This window comes from Nylanderia fulva, unplaced genomic scaffold (assembly GCF_048542155.1).
Source record: "Nylanderia fulva isolate GAGA-0341 unplaced genomic scaffold, ASM4854215v1 Scaffold11, whole genome shotgun sequence".
NCBI classification, from domain to species: Eukaryota; Metazoa; Arthropoda; class Insecta; order Hymenoptera; family Formicidae; genus Nylanderia; species Nylanderia fulva.
This window is the reverse complement of record NW_028189302.1, coordinates 29838-44363: the sequence shown is the minus strand read 5'-3', so window position 1 is coordinate 44363 and position 14526 is coordinate 29838. Positions and strand designations below refer to the sequence as shown.

Sequence of the window (14526 nt, the reverse complement as noted above, 5' to 3'; positions counted from 1 at the left end):
GACACTCTGTTAGCTACAAATACTTTTAAATCTGATGGAGCCTTTTGCAACCATGCTAATACGATTGTCGAGTCACTCCAGCAAAACACAGGAATGTTTTGCAATTTCATCGCGTCAATAGTAAACGAAATACAGCGTGCTAGCAGCTGAGCCGCACAGAGCTCGAGTCGTGGAATCGAAATCGTTTTAATCGGAGCAACCTTGGTTTTTGATAGAAGAAGTCGAACATGACTATCGCCAGAATTCGTGACAATTTTTGAATAGACTACCGCTGCATAGGCTTAGATGAAGCGTCGCAAAAGCCGTGTAAATGCAAGCACTGAATGTTACGCTCGAAGCCTAACCAACGAGGAACTTGCAGAGTCGTCAAGTGTAACATCTTTTCGCAAAAAGCATTCCATTCGGTTGTTATTTCCGCAGGAAGAATATCATCCCATCCGTAGGAAAATTTCCACAGTTTTTGCAGTAGAATTTTGAGAGATATCGTGATCGGAGACACCCATCCGAGGGGATCGAATATTTTCGCTATCGTCGAAAGGATTTGTCGTTTCGAAATGTCGGTAGATGGTGGACGGAATTTTATTTCAAAGGAAAAATTATCATCGCAAGGTGTCCAATGAATACCGAGTATTTTTAATTGTTCACCTTCTTGGAAAGGCTTGGAACTTGCTAGACCGTGATTCGCAGGATTTATATCTTGTAGAATTTCAAAATCGTTGCTGGCCCATTTTCTGAGATGAATGCCTGCGCTTAGTAAACAGCCGATTAGTTGGTCGCGTTTTTTAATCGTGGATGGTTTATCATCGCCTCCGGATAGGACATCGTCAACGTATATTTCATTTTGCAAAATTGCTTGAGCTAGTGGAAAACGCGAACTTTTGTCGATTGAAAGTTGTTTGAGCACGCGTTGGGCGAGATAAGGCGCGCAGGCAGTACCATAAATAACGGTATTTAATGAATAAGTATGGACTGGCTCGTTCGGAATCGTACGCCACAATATTAATTGATATTGGCGATCGTCTGAATGAATCTGTATTTGTTGAAACATTTGCTGAATATCAGCGGAAAAAACGTATTTGTACAAACGCCATTGAAGAATAATCGCCGGAAGATCGGCTTGCAACTTTGGACCAATCATAAGATGGTCATTCAAAGAAGTGTTATTCGAGGTATTTGCCGAGGCATTAAACACTACACGAAGTTTGGTTGTAGTATTGTCCTCGCGAATAACTGGATGATGAGGTAGAAACGTCGGTTGAAAGAAGCGTTGCACGTTTTCGATTTTTTGCATATGCCCGAGCTCTTCGTACTCGTTAAGAAAGTCGACGTATTGCCCTGAAATTTCCCGAGAATTGGCTAAACGTCGCTCTAGTTGCGCGAGTGAACGCGTAGCTACTGACCTTGACTCGCCGATTTTTATCGGAGGACCAGACTTGAAGGGTAAGCGGACAACATAGCGCCCTGAAGAATCGCGCATATGTGTCTCTTGAAAATGTAAGTTGCAACGAAGATTTTCCTCTGAGAGAGCGTGTGTCGTTGGAATTTCTTCCAGCTCCCAAAAACGTCGGAGTTCGAAATCGAGATTGCCAGAAGTTGCTTGGTGAACGTGAATTCTTTGGCTATTTTTTTGGTTTGAAATAGGACCCGAAATGATCCACCCGAATATCGTTTCTTGCGCAAGTGTAGCATCGTTAGAAGCTTTCATTAAGCCACCCATCATAATTGAACCGTATAATTCGGCCCCGAGAAGTACTTCGATTGCATCATTTGAGCTTGGATTTGGATCGGCTAGATTCAATTTGGAAAGAAACGGAATCTCTTGTAATTGGAAATGAGGTGGAATGTACGCTGTAATTTTGGAACCCCAAATGTTTGGATGAAAATGTTTATTTTTTGTCGCCTGATAAAATAGAGAGCTGTTAACGCAATTAGACGTAGTTACCGTCCCGATATTTTAGGTTTGAAATTAAGCAGCTCTAAATTTGACGACCTACAAAAACGAATGGGGCATGGAAACCCTTGATCTTAGGCTCGCGTGTAAACTGTCGCCGTTTTTGACCCATAAAACACGTCGGTACCAGGAGCACGGGTTTAACCCCGCGTTCATGTAAATTACGTTGGACGCTTATCGCTTTGTCCAGTCTGTTGTGTCGTTAAATTTTGCCTTAAATTTCCCGTGTAAAAAAGAGTTTTTTTTACTTTTTAAGCAAAAAAGGAACTACGAAATTTCAAAAGTTGCCTTTTTGGTCAAAAAATTTTTTTGATTATTATTTTTTGAACAAACTCTAGTCGGGAAAAAATGCAAGCTTAAAATTTCTCGAATGCATTAAACGATGTTTTCGGAAAAAAGAGCGCACTACTCGCGGTTTTGTATGGTGAGAACGACTATTTTATTTTTGTGCCGTTTGGAATCGAGGGGCCCCCGGAACTCTTTTGGATATTTTTCCGTTGGGGACTTCGATTATCTCCCCCCTTGGTAAGCCTAAGCGAAAATTTGTTATTAAAACGCGTTATTTTTCATTAGGTTTCTCCTCTCTGAACCAACGATTCCCCAAAATTTTTCTCTCAATTTGTTATTTTTGTAAAAGAAGTAACAAAATATACCCATTCTCTCAAACATTTAAAGGGGGGGGCCCCCGGTTTTATCGTTTTTCCTAATTGGAGCTAATTGTTTTAACCCGAACAGATCGTTGACAAAACTTGGGGAAGGAAATAAACGTTAAAATGGTAATAAAACGCTTGTTTCGAACGATTCGTGATTCCCTTCCTCAAATCGAAATTATTTGGTTTGAAAAGGGGGAAAAATAATTAGCAGGTCGCCAGAACCGCGGAAATAAATTTGAATTTTTCCCCCATTGCGAAGGAACGGCGTTTTTAACGAGGCAAAAAAAAAATGCGAACGTTAGCCATGGGTTCATTCCGGGAGAAAAAAGGAATTTGATCTTGGCAACGGCTCGTTGATGGACGTGTTCGGCCGCCTTGGTACGGAATAAATTGAAGGACGTTGAATCCTCGGTTTTTCTTGAAGAATGTGGGCTTGAGTACGAAAACCTCCCCTTTCTAGCGGGCCCTAGAAAAGGGGGAAGTGTGCCCGTCTGGTCGGTTGCTTCCCTTTCAATATAGGGGCTTTTCCCCGGCTTTTTCCAGTAATTTTCCCGATTAAATCGCCTTTTAGGGCATAGTTTGATTATAACCAAAGCTTTTTGGGAAAATTGTTTTTTTATTGGGGAAATAAGTAAAAATTTGTACGAACGAAATTTCCTGTCCTTTTTTGACTTTGTTTTTCAAGTCGACCTTTAAGGGAAAAAAGGTGTTGAAAAGGAGAATATGGGCTGATAAATTTCCCCTTTTTACGGAAATTTTTATGGAAGTAGCGCAATTGTTGAAAAGGGTCACTTAAAAAGTTCACTGCTTGCAGGTATTTGTTTGAACCACCGTTAATTTCCGAACGATCCCGGGTCAAGGCCCCGTTTTTATTTTTTCTCCTTTGGTTTTATGGGGGTATGCCTATTTCTTTTTGGGATCGCGATAGGGAAAGGGTGATAGAGGAATAGTCTTTTTATTCAAAAGAAACGAATTTTTTTTTTTTGGATCACAAATGTTTTCCGGGTTTCCCCGGGGGGCTCGTCGTCCAGCTCGTTCCCCTGCCGCATCGCCCTTTTTTAAAAAAGGGGGAAAAAATCCTCCTTTTGGCGCTTCGCCTTTGACGCAATAAAAACTGCGTGAACCCAAATTTCAGGGTCTAGAAAGGGAATTGAAGGCGGGGGGGGATACGGAAAAAGTAATTTTTTTCCCAAAAAATTTTAAAAAAAAAATTACACAAAAAACCCTTTTTCGCCCCCAAAAAACGATAAAAAAAGGGATTCTTCTCGACTTTCAGAAACCGGGCCTAAAAAGCCTCCTCTCGTGTCCGGGGGGCTCTTCCCGTTTTTTTCGCGTAAGGTGTTTTGCTACTTTTTTAAAAAGATCGTTGTCTTTTTCTCTTTAACTTAATTACCGGGTTTTTTGGGAAAAGTTTTTTATTAATTTTCCGACTCGGATTTTTTTGGATTCCCAATCCTTAACTTTTGTAAATTCTGGCGGTTTTCAGTTTTTGTTTTTTCTTTTTTTTTTTTTTTTATTTAAAAAATATTTTTTTTAAACGAACTTTTGTCGGTGTCGTGCTTCGCCGTCTTCCGCTTCCCAATCCCTTTCCCTTCCGTGCCACATTTTTTTGGGCCTTCGACCGGATCCCCAGAACCCCTTTTTGAATCCGGTGCCACGGAAGCTAGGTTTTGGTAGGTGAACGGCATCTGAAAAAAAGCAGTGTCAGAGGGGCAGACAAAACGACAAATTTCCCCAAAGCCACCGCGCTTATGGCAAGATTTCCGCGCTACGAAACCTTCGAAAGGGCCCGGGGAGGGCCAAAATCACACTCGGGGTGGAACCCGGTTTTGAATCTCGAAAAATTGGGGGAAGTTCGTTTCATGAATGATATTTTGGTGGGGGTGTGACAAAAAAAAGCATGCGTCTTGCAAAAAAGGACAACCTTTTACTGGGGAAAAAGTCTTATTAGGGGAAAAAGGGCCTGAGTTGGAGGCCCCGTACTTCCAGAAGAAGGAACGCGCCGTGTTTTTTTTTATTTCGGGGTTTTCACCATCGGCCCCTGGGACCACGCCCCCTCAACCCAGGTCCCGACCTTTTAGGGAAAAAAAACGAGGAGGGGCCCCCTTCCCAGATTTTCGTCCCCCTTTATCGGCCAGGAAAAAAAACGAAAGCCGGGGAAAAAAAAAAAATCTTCTTGAAGACCCGTGTCAGGGGGGGCAACTTTTTTAAAAAACCCTCGTTTACCAACCCCAAAATTAAAAGGGGGGACCCCTGGCAAAAAAAAAAGCACTACTACAAAAAAAGCGTTTAAAAAAACCCCCGCCTTTTTTAACCCGTTTTTTTAACCCTCCCAAAGAGAAGGGGGGAATCCTTACTGGTTAGGAAAAATTTCCACGGCATAAAGACTGGGTCAGCCGGGGGGCTTTGGGCCGGCCAGGGGGAGTTGAAGATCTTTTTGTGCCCTCGTTTTTTGACCTTCCGATAGTCGTCCGCCGGGGGGGGGAACCCCCAAATGGGGGGAAAAAACAACGAGCCCCGCCTACGTTTGGGCTAGGGGTTTTTCCCCTTTGAGCGAGGGCCTTCATACTCTGGAGTGGTTCCCCCCCACGAAAAAGTCTGTCCAACAAGGCCAGGGGGGGCCCCGTCGATCGCCGTAGGGCCCCTTTGCTCGTAAGGGGCCCAAAGGGAAAAAGGGGGGAAACATGAGGACGCGTTCAGCCTGCCAGGGTGACCATTCGTGATGCGTGGCCCTTATAGGAAAAAGGGCCCCTCGAGGGCAAGAGCACCTTTGGGAAGGGCCCAAGACTTTGGGGGAAAACGTCTCGGCCGAAAAGCCCAAAGGGTGGCCCTCCAAAAAAAAATGCTTGGGAAGACCCCCAACATCCCCAAAAACCCCATCCCCCCCACCGCTCATCGGAGACCTTTCAAAAGGGCGCCGCAGAAGGGCCCTTTTTCCCCGACCCCCGGTGGCGGTATTTTTGGCCACGGCACGCGTTGGGGGTATGGTGCGGGGGTTTTCCCTGGCAGCCGTTCCCCCCTTTCCGCCCCAAGGTCAAAACCCCTCCTTTGGTGGGAAAAAAAGGCCCCCCCCCCAACGCTTGGGGCTACCCGGGGGCCCCGCTTTTTTTTTGTTTTAGGGGAGTCGGGGGGAAAAAAAAAGGACAGGTGCTTAAAAGGAAAAGGGTATCACCCTCCGTTTTTATGGTTCCCCTTCCATCCCCCCCACCCCCGGGTGCTCCCAAAGCCCCCCATTACCCCGGGGGTTTAAAAAGGGCCCCCGGGGGGGCCTAACTGGCCTAATTTTAGGGTCTGGAGCTCGCGGCCCCGGGGTTTCCCGCCAGTAAATCCGGGAACCTTGGCGCGGGACTTTTACGGTTGACCCTCTGTAGGGCCAAAAAAAAAAGGGAAAAATCGACATAAACCCAAATTTAGCTAAACCCAAACCACGTCGGGGGTTTACTTCGGGCGGGGTTGGGTGAGACGACCCCGGAATCACGTTCCACCCCAAATCCGATTTGAGGCCCCGTTTTACCGGGCGATTTTTTGGGGGAGCGGAGGAGTTTCGGGGGCCCTTCACTTTTTTTCCCCAAAAAGGCTGACCGGAGGCGGGACACTTCCAAAAACACCACGTCGAAGAAAACGGCGATATGGGTGGGGACCCCAAACGTGGGCCCTCGGGCCTGATCTCCAGCCACCGCGGCCGCCAGTCCCCCCCCGAAAACCCGTCAGCAAAAAATTAAAAAAGGGGAAAAAAATCCCTTTCCGCACAGTACGTGGATTTCATAGCAATACTTGGCCCCCAAAACCCAATGAAGCCGGCTCCCCTGCGACTTTTTGGTTTACGGGAAACCCTGTTTTCCCTCCCCCCCGGGGGCCTGCGCAAAAGCGGGCCTTAAATTTTAGAGGGGTTTTAAAAAAGGTTTTGAGCTTTTTGGGCCCAAAAAGGGATTTGTCTAAACCCCATTCCTGATGACGGGACCCAACTTTCCCCCCCCCTAGTGACCCTATACGGTGGAAAAAGGGGCCCCGGGTTTTGTCTTTGCCCCCCCTTTTTAAAAAATTACCGGCAAACCTGGGGCCCCCCAATGTTTCAGGTGAAAAAGAATATTGGGGGGAAAGGGGAATGGGGAGACGAGATCAAGGAATTTGGGACCCCGGATTTAGGGGTTTTCCCCGGCCCCAAAAATTTTTTGGGGCCCTCCGCACGCTCATAGCTCCCCCCTAGACGAAGGGGTTTTCCCCCCCGGGGGAACCCCGCGGTCCCCCGTCCGCCCTTTTTAAAGGAGTTTCCCCGTTGGGTTTTAAAACCCCCCCGGGAAGCCAAGGAAATCCTCCGAAAGTTTTTTTTCGGCGAAAAATGGGGGGTTCCTCTAAAAAAAAAGGTAGAAAATCCCCCCTTATTTGAAAATTTTCCGGGGAGCCCCAAAGAAGGGAAGATGGGGGGCCCCGGGGGAAAAAGTCATGCCCCCTGGGGTTTCCCGGGGGAACCCTTTTTGGGCGCCCCTTTCCCCCTTCCCCAAACCCCCAAAACCAAAACGGCCCCCGATCACTAAGGGGTATCTTTTTAAGCAAAACTTTTTTTTATCCGCTGGGTTTTGGTTTCTCCCAGACTTTTTCCCCCCAAAGGGGCTCAATCCGGGCAATTGGTTGCTGGGCCCTCGACTGGGACCCCCCTTTTTGGGGCGACCATGAAAAAGGCCCTGGGTTACGTTTCCAAGCGGGGCCCCTAAAATAGAGAGACTGCACTTTTCCGAGGCGGGGCGGGGGGGGAACGACGGGACTGCCGCCCGGAAAATCCCCGGTTCGTCCCGCTTCGCCCCTGCCCCGCCGCTGGGGGTTGTACCAAAAAAACCCCGGGGAAAAAAGGGGAGGGGGGTTTCTTTGATTGCCCCCAAAAACCCGAAATTTTTCCCCCTTTTAAAAAAAAATTCCTTACCCGGCTCAAATTTATCACCCCGAAAACTTTTGGTCCCTCGTCAGAAAAACGCTCCCCTTCCTGGGGCTGAAAAGGCCCCTCTTCTTCTCTGGTCGCCCCCCAAAAATTGGTTCTCGGCTGGACCCCTGGAACCCTTTTTTTTGGGGGGCACATTCTTTTTCCAACCGGGGACCCAAAAATTCGGGACTTTCGCTCCCCAAACCCCTTTTTGGGATCAGCCCCTGAGCAAAAACCCCGGGGCCCCGACTGGCCTTGGGGGAAAATTTCCCCCGGGGGACCCTTTAGGGAACCATTTGGTGGCGGGGGCCCTTTTTGGGGAAAAAGGGGAGGGGGGCCCCTTTTGGGTTCTTCGGAGAGGGGTCCCGCAACGTCGGAAAACCAGAACTCAAAACCTTTTGCACGCCAGTTTGGAAAAGGGGGGGGAGACAAAACCCGGGGCTGTATTCGATATCTCCCGCACGCTCTTCGCATCACCCCCTGGTTTTTTCCCCCCGGGTTTCGACAACCCGACGGGGGCCCACCCTTTTTCCCCCAATTTCGCGAGGGGGGGGGGTAAAGCTGAAAAACGCATGACCCGGTTTCCCTGGGTACGGCTCGCCCAAGCTGAAAAAATTTTAAAGGGCGATTAAAAATCTTTTCGGGGGTTTAAAACCCCCCAAACCAAACCCCCTCTTTAATACCCGTTTGGGGGAAGTTTTCCGGGGTTTTTTTGGTGGAGGGGGGTCTTACACATTCCCCAAAGCCTTTTTAGGCTACCCCCCCAAATTTTCCCCCACCGACTCGTCGCGAATTTTTTTAACCCCTCACGATGGCATAAACCGACGTTTTTTTTCCTTTGGGGGGACCGTAAAACCCGTTTTCCCCTCCGCCAAAAAAATTCGGGTTTTTCCTCTGGCCCGTTTCCCTTTTAAAAAAAAACCCCCATTACCGGGGTTTTAAAGCCTGCGAGGGGGGCGGCTCCCAGACCCTCCATGGGTGTTTTCCTACGCCCCGGTAAAGGGGGAAGACCCCTCCTTTTGGGGGTTTTGGGGGCAAACCGGGACCTCGGCTGGAAGTCCAAAAAAGGCCCGGGGGCCCCAAAAATTTCAAAGGGCCCTTCCCTTTTTCTTTTCACGTTTGGGTTTTCCCGGGGCCGCCCCTCTTGAGTCGCCTGGGAACTGGCCGACGCCTTTTTGGAACCTTTTCGTGGTTTATCGCTCGGCGGGGGTTTTGGGGCCAAAAACGTAAAACAGGACTGTGGGCCCCCCCTTCATAGGGGCCGACCCCGAAACTCCGGGGACTTATTCGCACCCCCAAAAACCCCTTTAAAGGGGGCCCTCCCCATCGCCCCTTCGTCTAGGAAAAAAAATTTTAGTGGCGGTTAACCCCCCCGGGTGCCCCCAAATTGGGGGGCTTTCGGGGGGGGGCAGTAAAGAAAAGAAGCACCATCTTCGGGGATAGGAGAAGTCACCCCCCTAGGGAAAAAGGGGGGGGCCCCCTCTCCCCCCCGGGGCGAGGCTTCCCTAAAATTGGGGCCCTGAAAACCCCGCCCCGACCCCCCGGAGGCTTCGGCGGGGGACACCGGCCCCCCTTTTTCCCATGGCCCCTCCGCGTCTCCCCCGGGCCCCCCAACCGTCGGGGCCGGGGGGGAATCGTCGTCGCGCCTCCCGGGGGCCCGTTCTAAAAAGAGGGAAAGGGTTTATTTTTGGTCCGAGGGTCTGCGAATATCTGAAAACGCTGGCTTCCCCCCGGGAAAAAGGTTCAAAAAAAAAACCGGGGAAAAACTCGCGTGGGTTTCGCCCCTTTTTTTAAACCGCACGAAATGCCCCGCCCAAAGGGGGGGGCCCCTTAGCGCGCACACCAAATTTTTTCTGGACCCGAGGGGCCCCGTTCGGGGGCGTCGAGGTCCCCCCCGGGAAACCACGTTTTGGGACCCCCCCCTTAAAGCAAACTCTTTTTTTTCCCCCACGTTGACGAATGCCCCCAAAAACCCCCCAAACCGATTGTAATTATAAACCCTTTAAAATTTTGCACCTTTCCCAAAATAACTCACATCAACCCAAATTTGCTTTCCACTAAATTTCCCCTCTTTGCATCCTGAAATTTTTCTTTTCACTCCCCTATTGTTAACCCCAACGGTTTTTAAAAAAACAACCAAATTGTCGGTTTTATCGTGCGCTAAACCGACACGGTTTTAAAGCCGCGCTCGAAAAAAAAACAGTTTTTTGCCCGGGAAATTCCCTTTTAGTTTAAATCCTCAGAGCACTTTGGGGCCCAGTGCCCGTCTTTTGCAAAGAGGGAATAGGCCCGGGGCCCCTCTCTCGCACTTTTTTTTCTTTTCATTATCGCAAGGGGGGGGGGGGTTCGAAAATCGAAGGGTTTGGTTTGAAAAATGAAAAGCCCCTTAAAAACATTATTTTTTTAAAAAGCTCAGAAAAAGGGTGACAGAAAAAATGCATATGCATTTTTTTTTATTAAAATTTTTTAAAAAAGGGGGGCCCGCCCCGGGTTTATATAACCCCCCGCCTGGAAAAAAAAGCCTTCTTAAAAAACCCCGGGAAAATTTTTAAAAAACACCGGGTTTTCACGCGAGAGGGGGATACACTTTAGTTTTTTTTAAAAAAAAAAAGATTTTTTTTCATGTTTTTTTTTTTTTTTTCCCCTTTGGGTTTTTTCGGGCATCCCTATTTTCTCTTGGGGGCTGGGTCGTCCAAGGGAAAGATAGCGGGAAAAATAGTTCTTTTTTAAAGTAAAATACGAAAAATTTTTTTTTTCGGATCAAAAAAAGTTTTTGGGGTTTTTTCCCGGGCGGCTGTCGTCCCCAAAATCCCCTTTCCCGTCCCCACGCCCCTTTTTTTAAAAACGCGGAAACTTTTTCCCCCAATTTTGGGGCTTCCCCCTTTTTGGGGGCCCCCAAAATAAAAACGCGAGGTACAAAATTTTACGAAAATCCCCAGGGCGTATTCAAAAAGGGGCGCGGGGATCAGGGAAAATTTAAATTTTTTTTCCCAAAATCCCCCCCGGGTTGAATCCCCAAAGGGTTAAAAAAGACAGTAGGGGGAAATTTCCACCATGAAGCAATCTTGGGGGGAACAACCGGGCAAAATTTTTGATTAGGGAAACCCGTCCGGACTTCCGGCAAATTTTCAGATTTTAAACCCAAAAGGTTTTAAAAAAAAAAGGGGCCGGCTTGCCCCAGAAACTGCCCCCGGCCATCCTTTTCAGGCTTACATTCGTTTGGATTCTCGCAATTTCCCCTGAGGGAGGTAAATTAGGTTTTTTTTTTTAAAAACAATATTTTTTATGCAAAATTTCATAGATCTTTTTCCTTTTTTAAAAACGCTTTTTCCCAAGGGGTTAAAAATATCAAAAATCCCCCCTTTTAAAAAATTTTCTCGTTTTTCCCCCGGGCTTTAAATTTTCCATCGATCGAGTGGGTGCCCCCGGGGGGTAGTAAAGTTTCGGCCCGGGGCGTTTTTTTTTAAAGGCGTCCCCAATTTAAAAAAAACCCCCGGTGTAGGCTTTGAAAGAATTTACTCTTTCATGAAGTGGGCATCGGGGGAATTCAAACTCTTCGTTTTTTAAAAAAGGAAATGAACTCTTCGACCGTGGTTTTGGGTGCGGGAAAACCCAAGAAACGCGAAATGGGTTTTTCCCTTTAAACCCACCTCCCCCCCCAAAAAGCCCCCAAATGGGGGGCAGAAGGGGGGAATGAAAAAGGCCATTGAACGGGGTTTGGGGCGCAAAATTTGTTCAGATCTACGTGGGCTTGAGTCTGTGGTCGCTAAAATTTCGCGATCCGGCCTTAAAGGGGGTTTTTGCGTTGTCGGAATAAAAGTTTGGGGGGGGAATGCCACGACGCGTCAAAAACCCTTCGAAAGGGGAAAACGCACCGGGGGAAAAATCATAAAAGAAACTTAAGGGGATAGCTTTTGTGGGGCAAAAAAAAAATAGCGAGAGGGTTTTGTGGACTTAGTCCGGGGCCCGGGAAAGGGGCGTCCAAAATTTCCAAAGGGGGGGCCCGGGGTAATAAAACCCGGGTTGGGAAAAAAGGGCGGGGGGGAAATTACCTAAATGTGGGAAAAGGCGGCCAAAAAATTGGGCCCCCCGGGTTTTGGCGCGTTTTGCCGAAACAGTCCGAAATTTGGGGGAAAATTTTTTTCCTTTTGTTGCCCCCCAAAAACCAAATTTTTTCCGAAAACGTGGAAGATTAATGTAACCGCCGGGGAAATGACCTTATAAATTTTGTCGAAATAAATTTTAGAAAAGGGGAATTTGTTTGGAATAAAGGGAAAAATTTTTCGATCTTTTAAAAGGTCGACATTTTAAATCAAAACCCCCCACGCTTTAGGATACCGGAGGGACCAGGAACGGATGAAGAAGGGGGAGCCCAAACTGGTAACCCGACTTTTTTTTTTGAAAGCGACGATTTTTTTTTAAAATTTTCCCTTTTGGATCTTTTTAAAACCAAATTTTTGGCGGGGGTTTTTTTTCATCAAATTTCAAAATAGAGGCCCCGAGCAACATCGGGGGTCCGTTCAAAAATTTTTTAACCCAAAGGGGGCGTTCGGTGACCCTAAAACCGGGCCAGGGAAATAGGGGAAAAATTCCCAAAATTTTTCCCCCCGGGTTTTTAATATGGGAGGGGACGCTTTTGACGCTTTCTTTTTGGTCATTTCGGGAAAAATTTTCGAGATTGAAGGGGGCCAAATTTTTCCCCCCCTTTAAAAATTTTCCCCCACCCCTCCCGGGGCCCTTCACCAGGAACGGGAAAGGGGGGGGTTTGCGGGAGCGGATTTATGCCGCCCCATGGGGGAATCTGCGGGATTATCTTTTTTTGGCCCCCGACCCTTTTTCGCCGGGGGAAAGCTTTTTTTAATGGAAACCCTCTGTTTTTAAAACTTTTAAATTGAGGGGCCCTTTTGCAACCATGCTAATACGTTGTCGAGTCATTTCCAGCAAAAAACAGGGAATTTTTTTCAATTTCACGCGTCAAAAGAAAAAAAATACAGCGGGGCTAGAAATGAGCCCCGGGAGTCGAGTGGGGAAAAACAAAAACGTTTTAATCGGGGAAACCCCCTTTGGGTTTTTTTGAAAAGGGGGAAAAACCCCCATGCCAAAAATTTGTGAAAATTTTTTAAAAAAAGGAACACCGCGCAAGGCTGAGAAGCGTCCCCCAAAAACCCCCCTTAAATGAAGCAGATGTTAGCCCCCAAGCCTAACCAACGAGGAACTTGCAAGTGTAAATTTTAAAAAACTTTTCGAAAAAAGGGTTTTCCATTGGGTTGGTTTTTCCGCGGAAAGAATTCACCCCCTTTTCCCTGGAAAATTTCCAATTTTTGCAGTAAAATTTTTTAGAGTTTGTGATGGGGCCCCCAAACCGGGGGATCGATTTTTTTCGTATCGTCGAAAGGTTTGTCGTTTCAAAAATGTCGGTAGAGGGTGGGGGAAAATTTTTTTTAAAAAGGGAAAAAAATCACGCAAGGGGCCAATAAAATACCGAGTTTTTTAATTTCCCCTTCTTAAATTAACCCTTAGACCGTGTTTTGCAGGTTTTTTCTTGTAAAATTTTTCAAAAATTTGGGGGCCCCCTTTTTGGGAGAAACCCCGCGTTAGAAACAGCCCGTTTTTTTGGGGCTTTTTTTTGTGGGGGGTTTTTATCGCCTCCGGATGGGGGCATCGTCAACGTATATTTTTTTTTGCAAAATTTTTTGGGTAGGGGAAAAGCGAATTCTGTCGTTTTGGAAAGTTTTTTGAGCCCCTTTGGGGGGGAAGAAAGGCGCGCGGGCCCGTCCCAATAAAAAAACGGATTTAAAAAAAAAGTATGGATGGTCTTTTGGGAAACTTTCGCCACAATTTAATTTTTTGGGGGATCGTTTTTAAAGAAGTATTTTTTAAAACATTTGTGAATATCGGGGAAAAAAAAAAAAAAAATTTTTACAAACCCCCTTAAAAAAATTAATCGCCGGAAGATGGGGCTTGAAATTTTTTTGGGCCAACAAAGGGGTTGGTCTTTTAAAAAATGTTTTTTGAGGGTTTTTTCCGAGGATTAAAACAAAAAAAAAGTTTGGTTTTTAGTTTGTCCTGAAAAAAACGGGGGTGTGAGGGGGGAAAAAAGCGGGTTGGGAAAAAAGGGCTTTTACTTTTTTGTTTTTTTTGCTATCCCCCAGTCTTGTACTCTTTTTAAAAAAAGTCGAGGATTCCCCAAAATTTTCCCGAAAAAATTGGGCCCAAAACGTTTTGTTGGGGCGGGGTGAACGCGTAGTACTGCCCTTTTACCCCCCGTTTTTTATCGGGGGGAAAAGACTTAAAGGGGAAAAAAGGGCAAAAACCCCCCGAAGAATCGCGATATGGTCTCTTAAAAAATTAAATTTTCCCAACAAAATTTTTCCCTTGAGAGAGCGTGTGTCTTTTTGGAAATTTTCCCTTCCGCCCCAAAAAAATTTTCGGATTTCAAAATCGGATTGCCAAAATTTTGTTGGGGGAAAATTTGAATTCTTTGGCTATTTTTTTTGGTTTGAAATAGGACCCGAAATGATCCACCCGAATATCGTTTCTTGCGCAAGTGTAGCATCGTTAGAAGCTTTCATTAAGCCACCCATCATAATTGAACCGTATAATTCGGCCCCGAGAAGTACTTCGATTGCATCATTTGAGCTTGGATTTGGATCGGCTAGATTCAATTTGGAAAGAAACGGAATCTCTTGTAATTGGAAATGAGGTGGAATGTACGCTGTAATTTTTGGAACGACCAATGCTTTGGTATGAAGAATCGTATCATTTTTATTAGTCGCGCTGATAGAAATAGAGACGGCATGTTGAACGCAATTAGACGTAGTGTCACCGATGCCAGATATCTTTACGCGTGTTGAAATTAAGCGAGCTCTCAACATTTGAGCGACTCGTGACGAAACGAATGTGGCATCGGAACCTTGATCGATTAGTGCTCGCGTGTAAACATGTCGACCGTTTTCTGATCCTATACAAACACGTGCGGTAGCCAGGAGCACGGGTTTAACTCCCGC

At 46.7% G+C, this 14526-nt stretch overlaps 1 protein-coding gene across 1 annotated transcript; it reads right to left on the bottom strand.

Moving 5' to 3' along the window:
- Positions 1 to 265: 265 nt before the first annotated feature.
- LOC146724933 (uncharacterized) lies at positions 266 to 1291 on the bottom strand. The gene has a single exon (XM_085487846.1). It carries the CDS (start codon positions 1289 to 1291, stop codon positions 266 to 268), a length of 1026 nt encoding a protein of 341 aa, XP_085343972.1.
- Positions 1292 to 14526: the final 13235 nt, after the last annotated feature.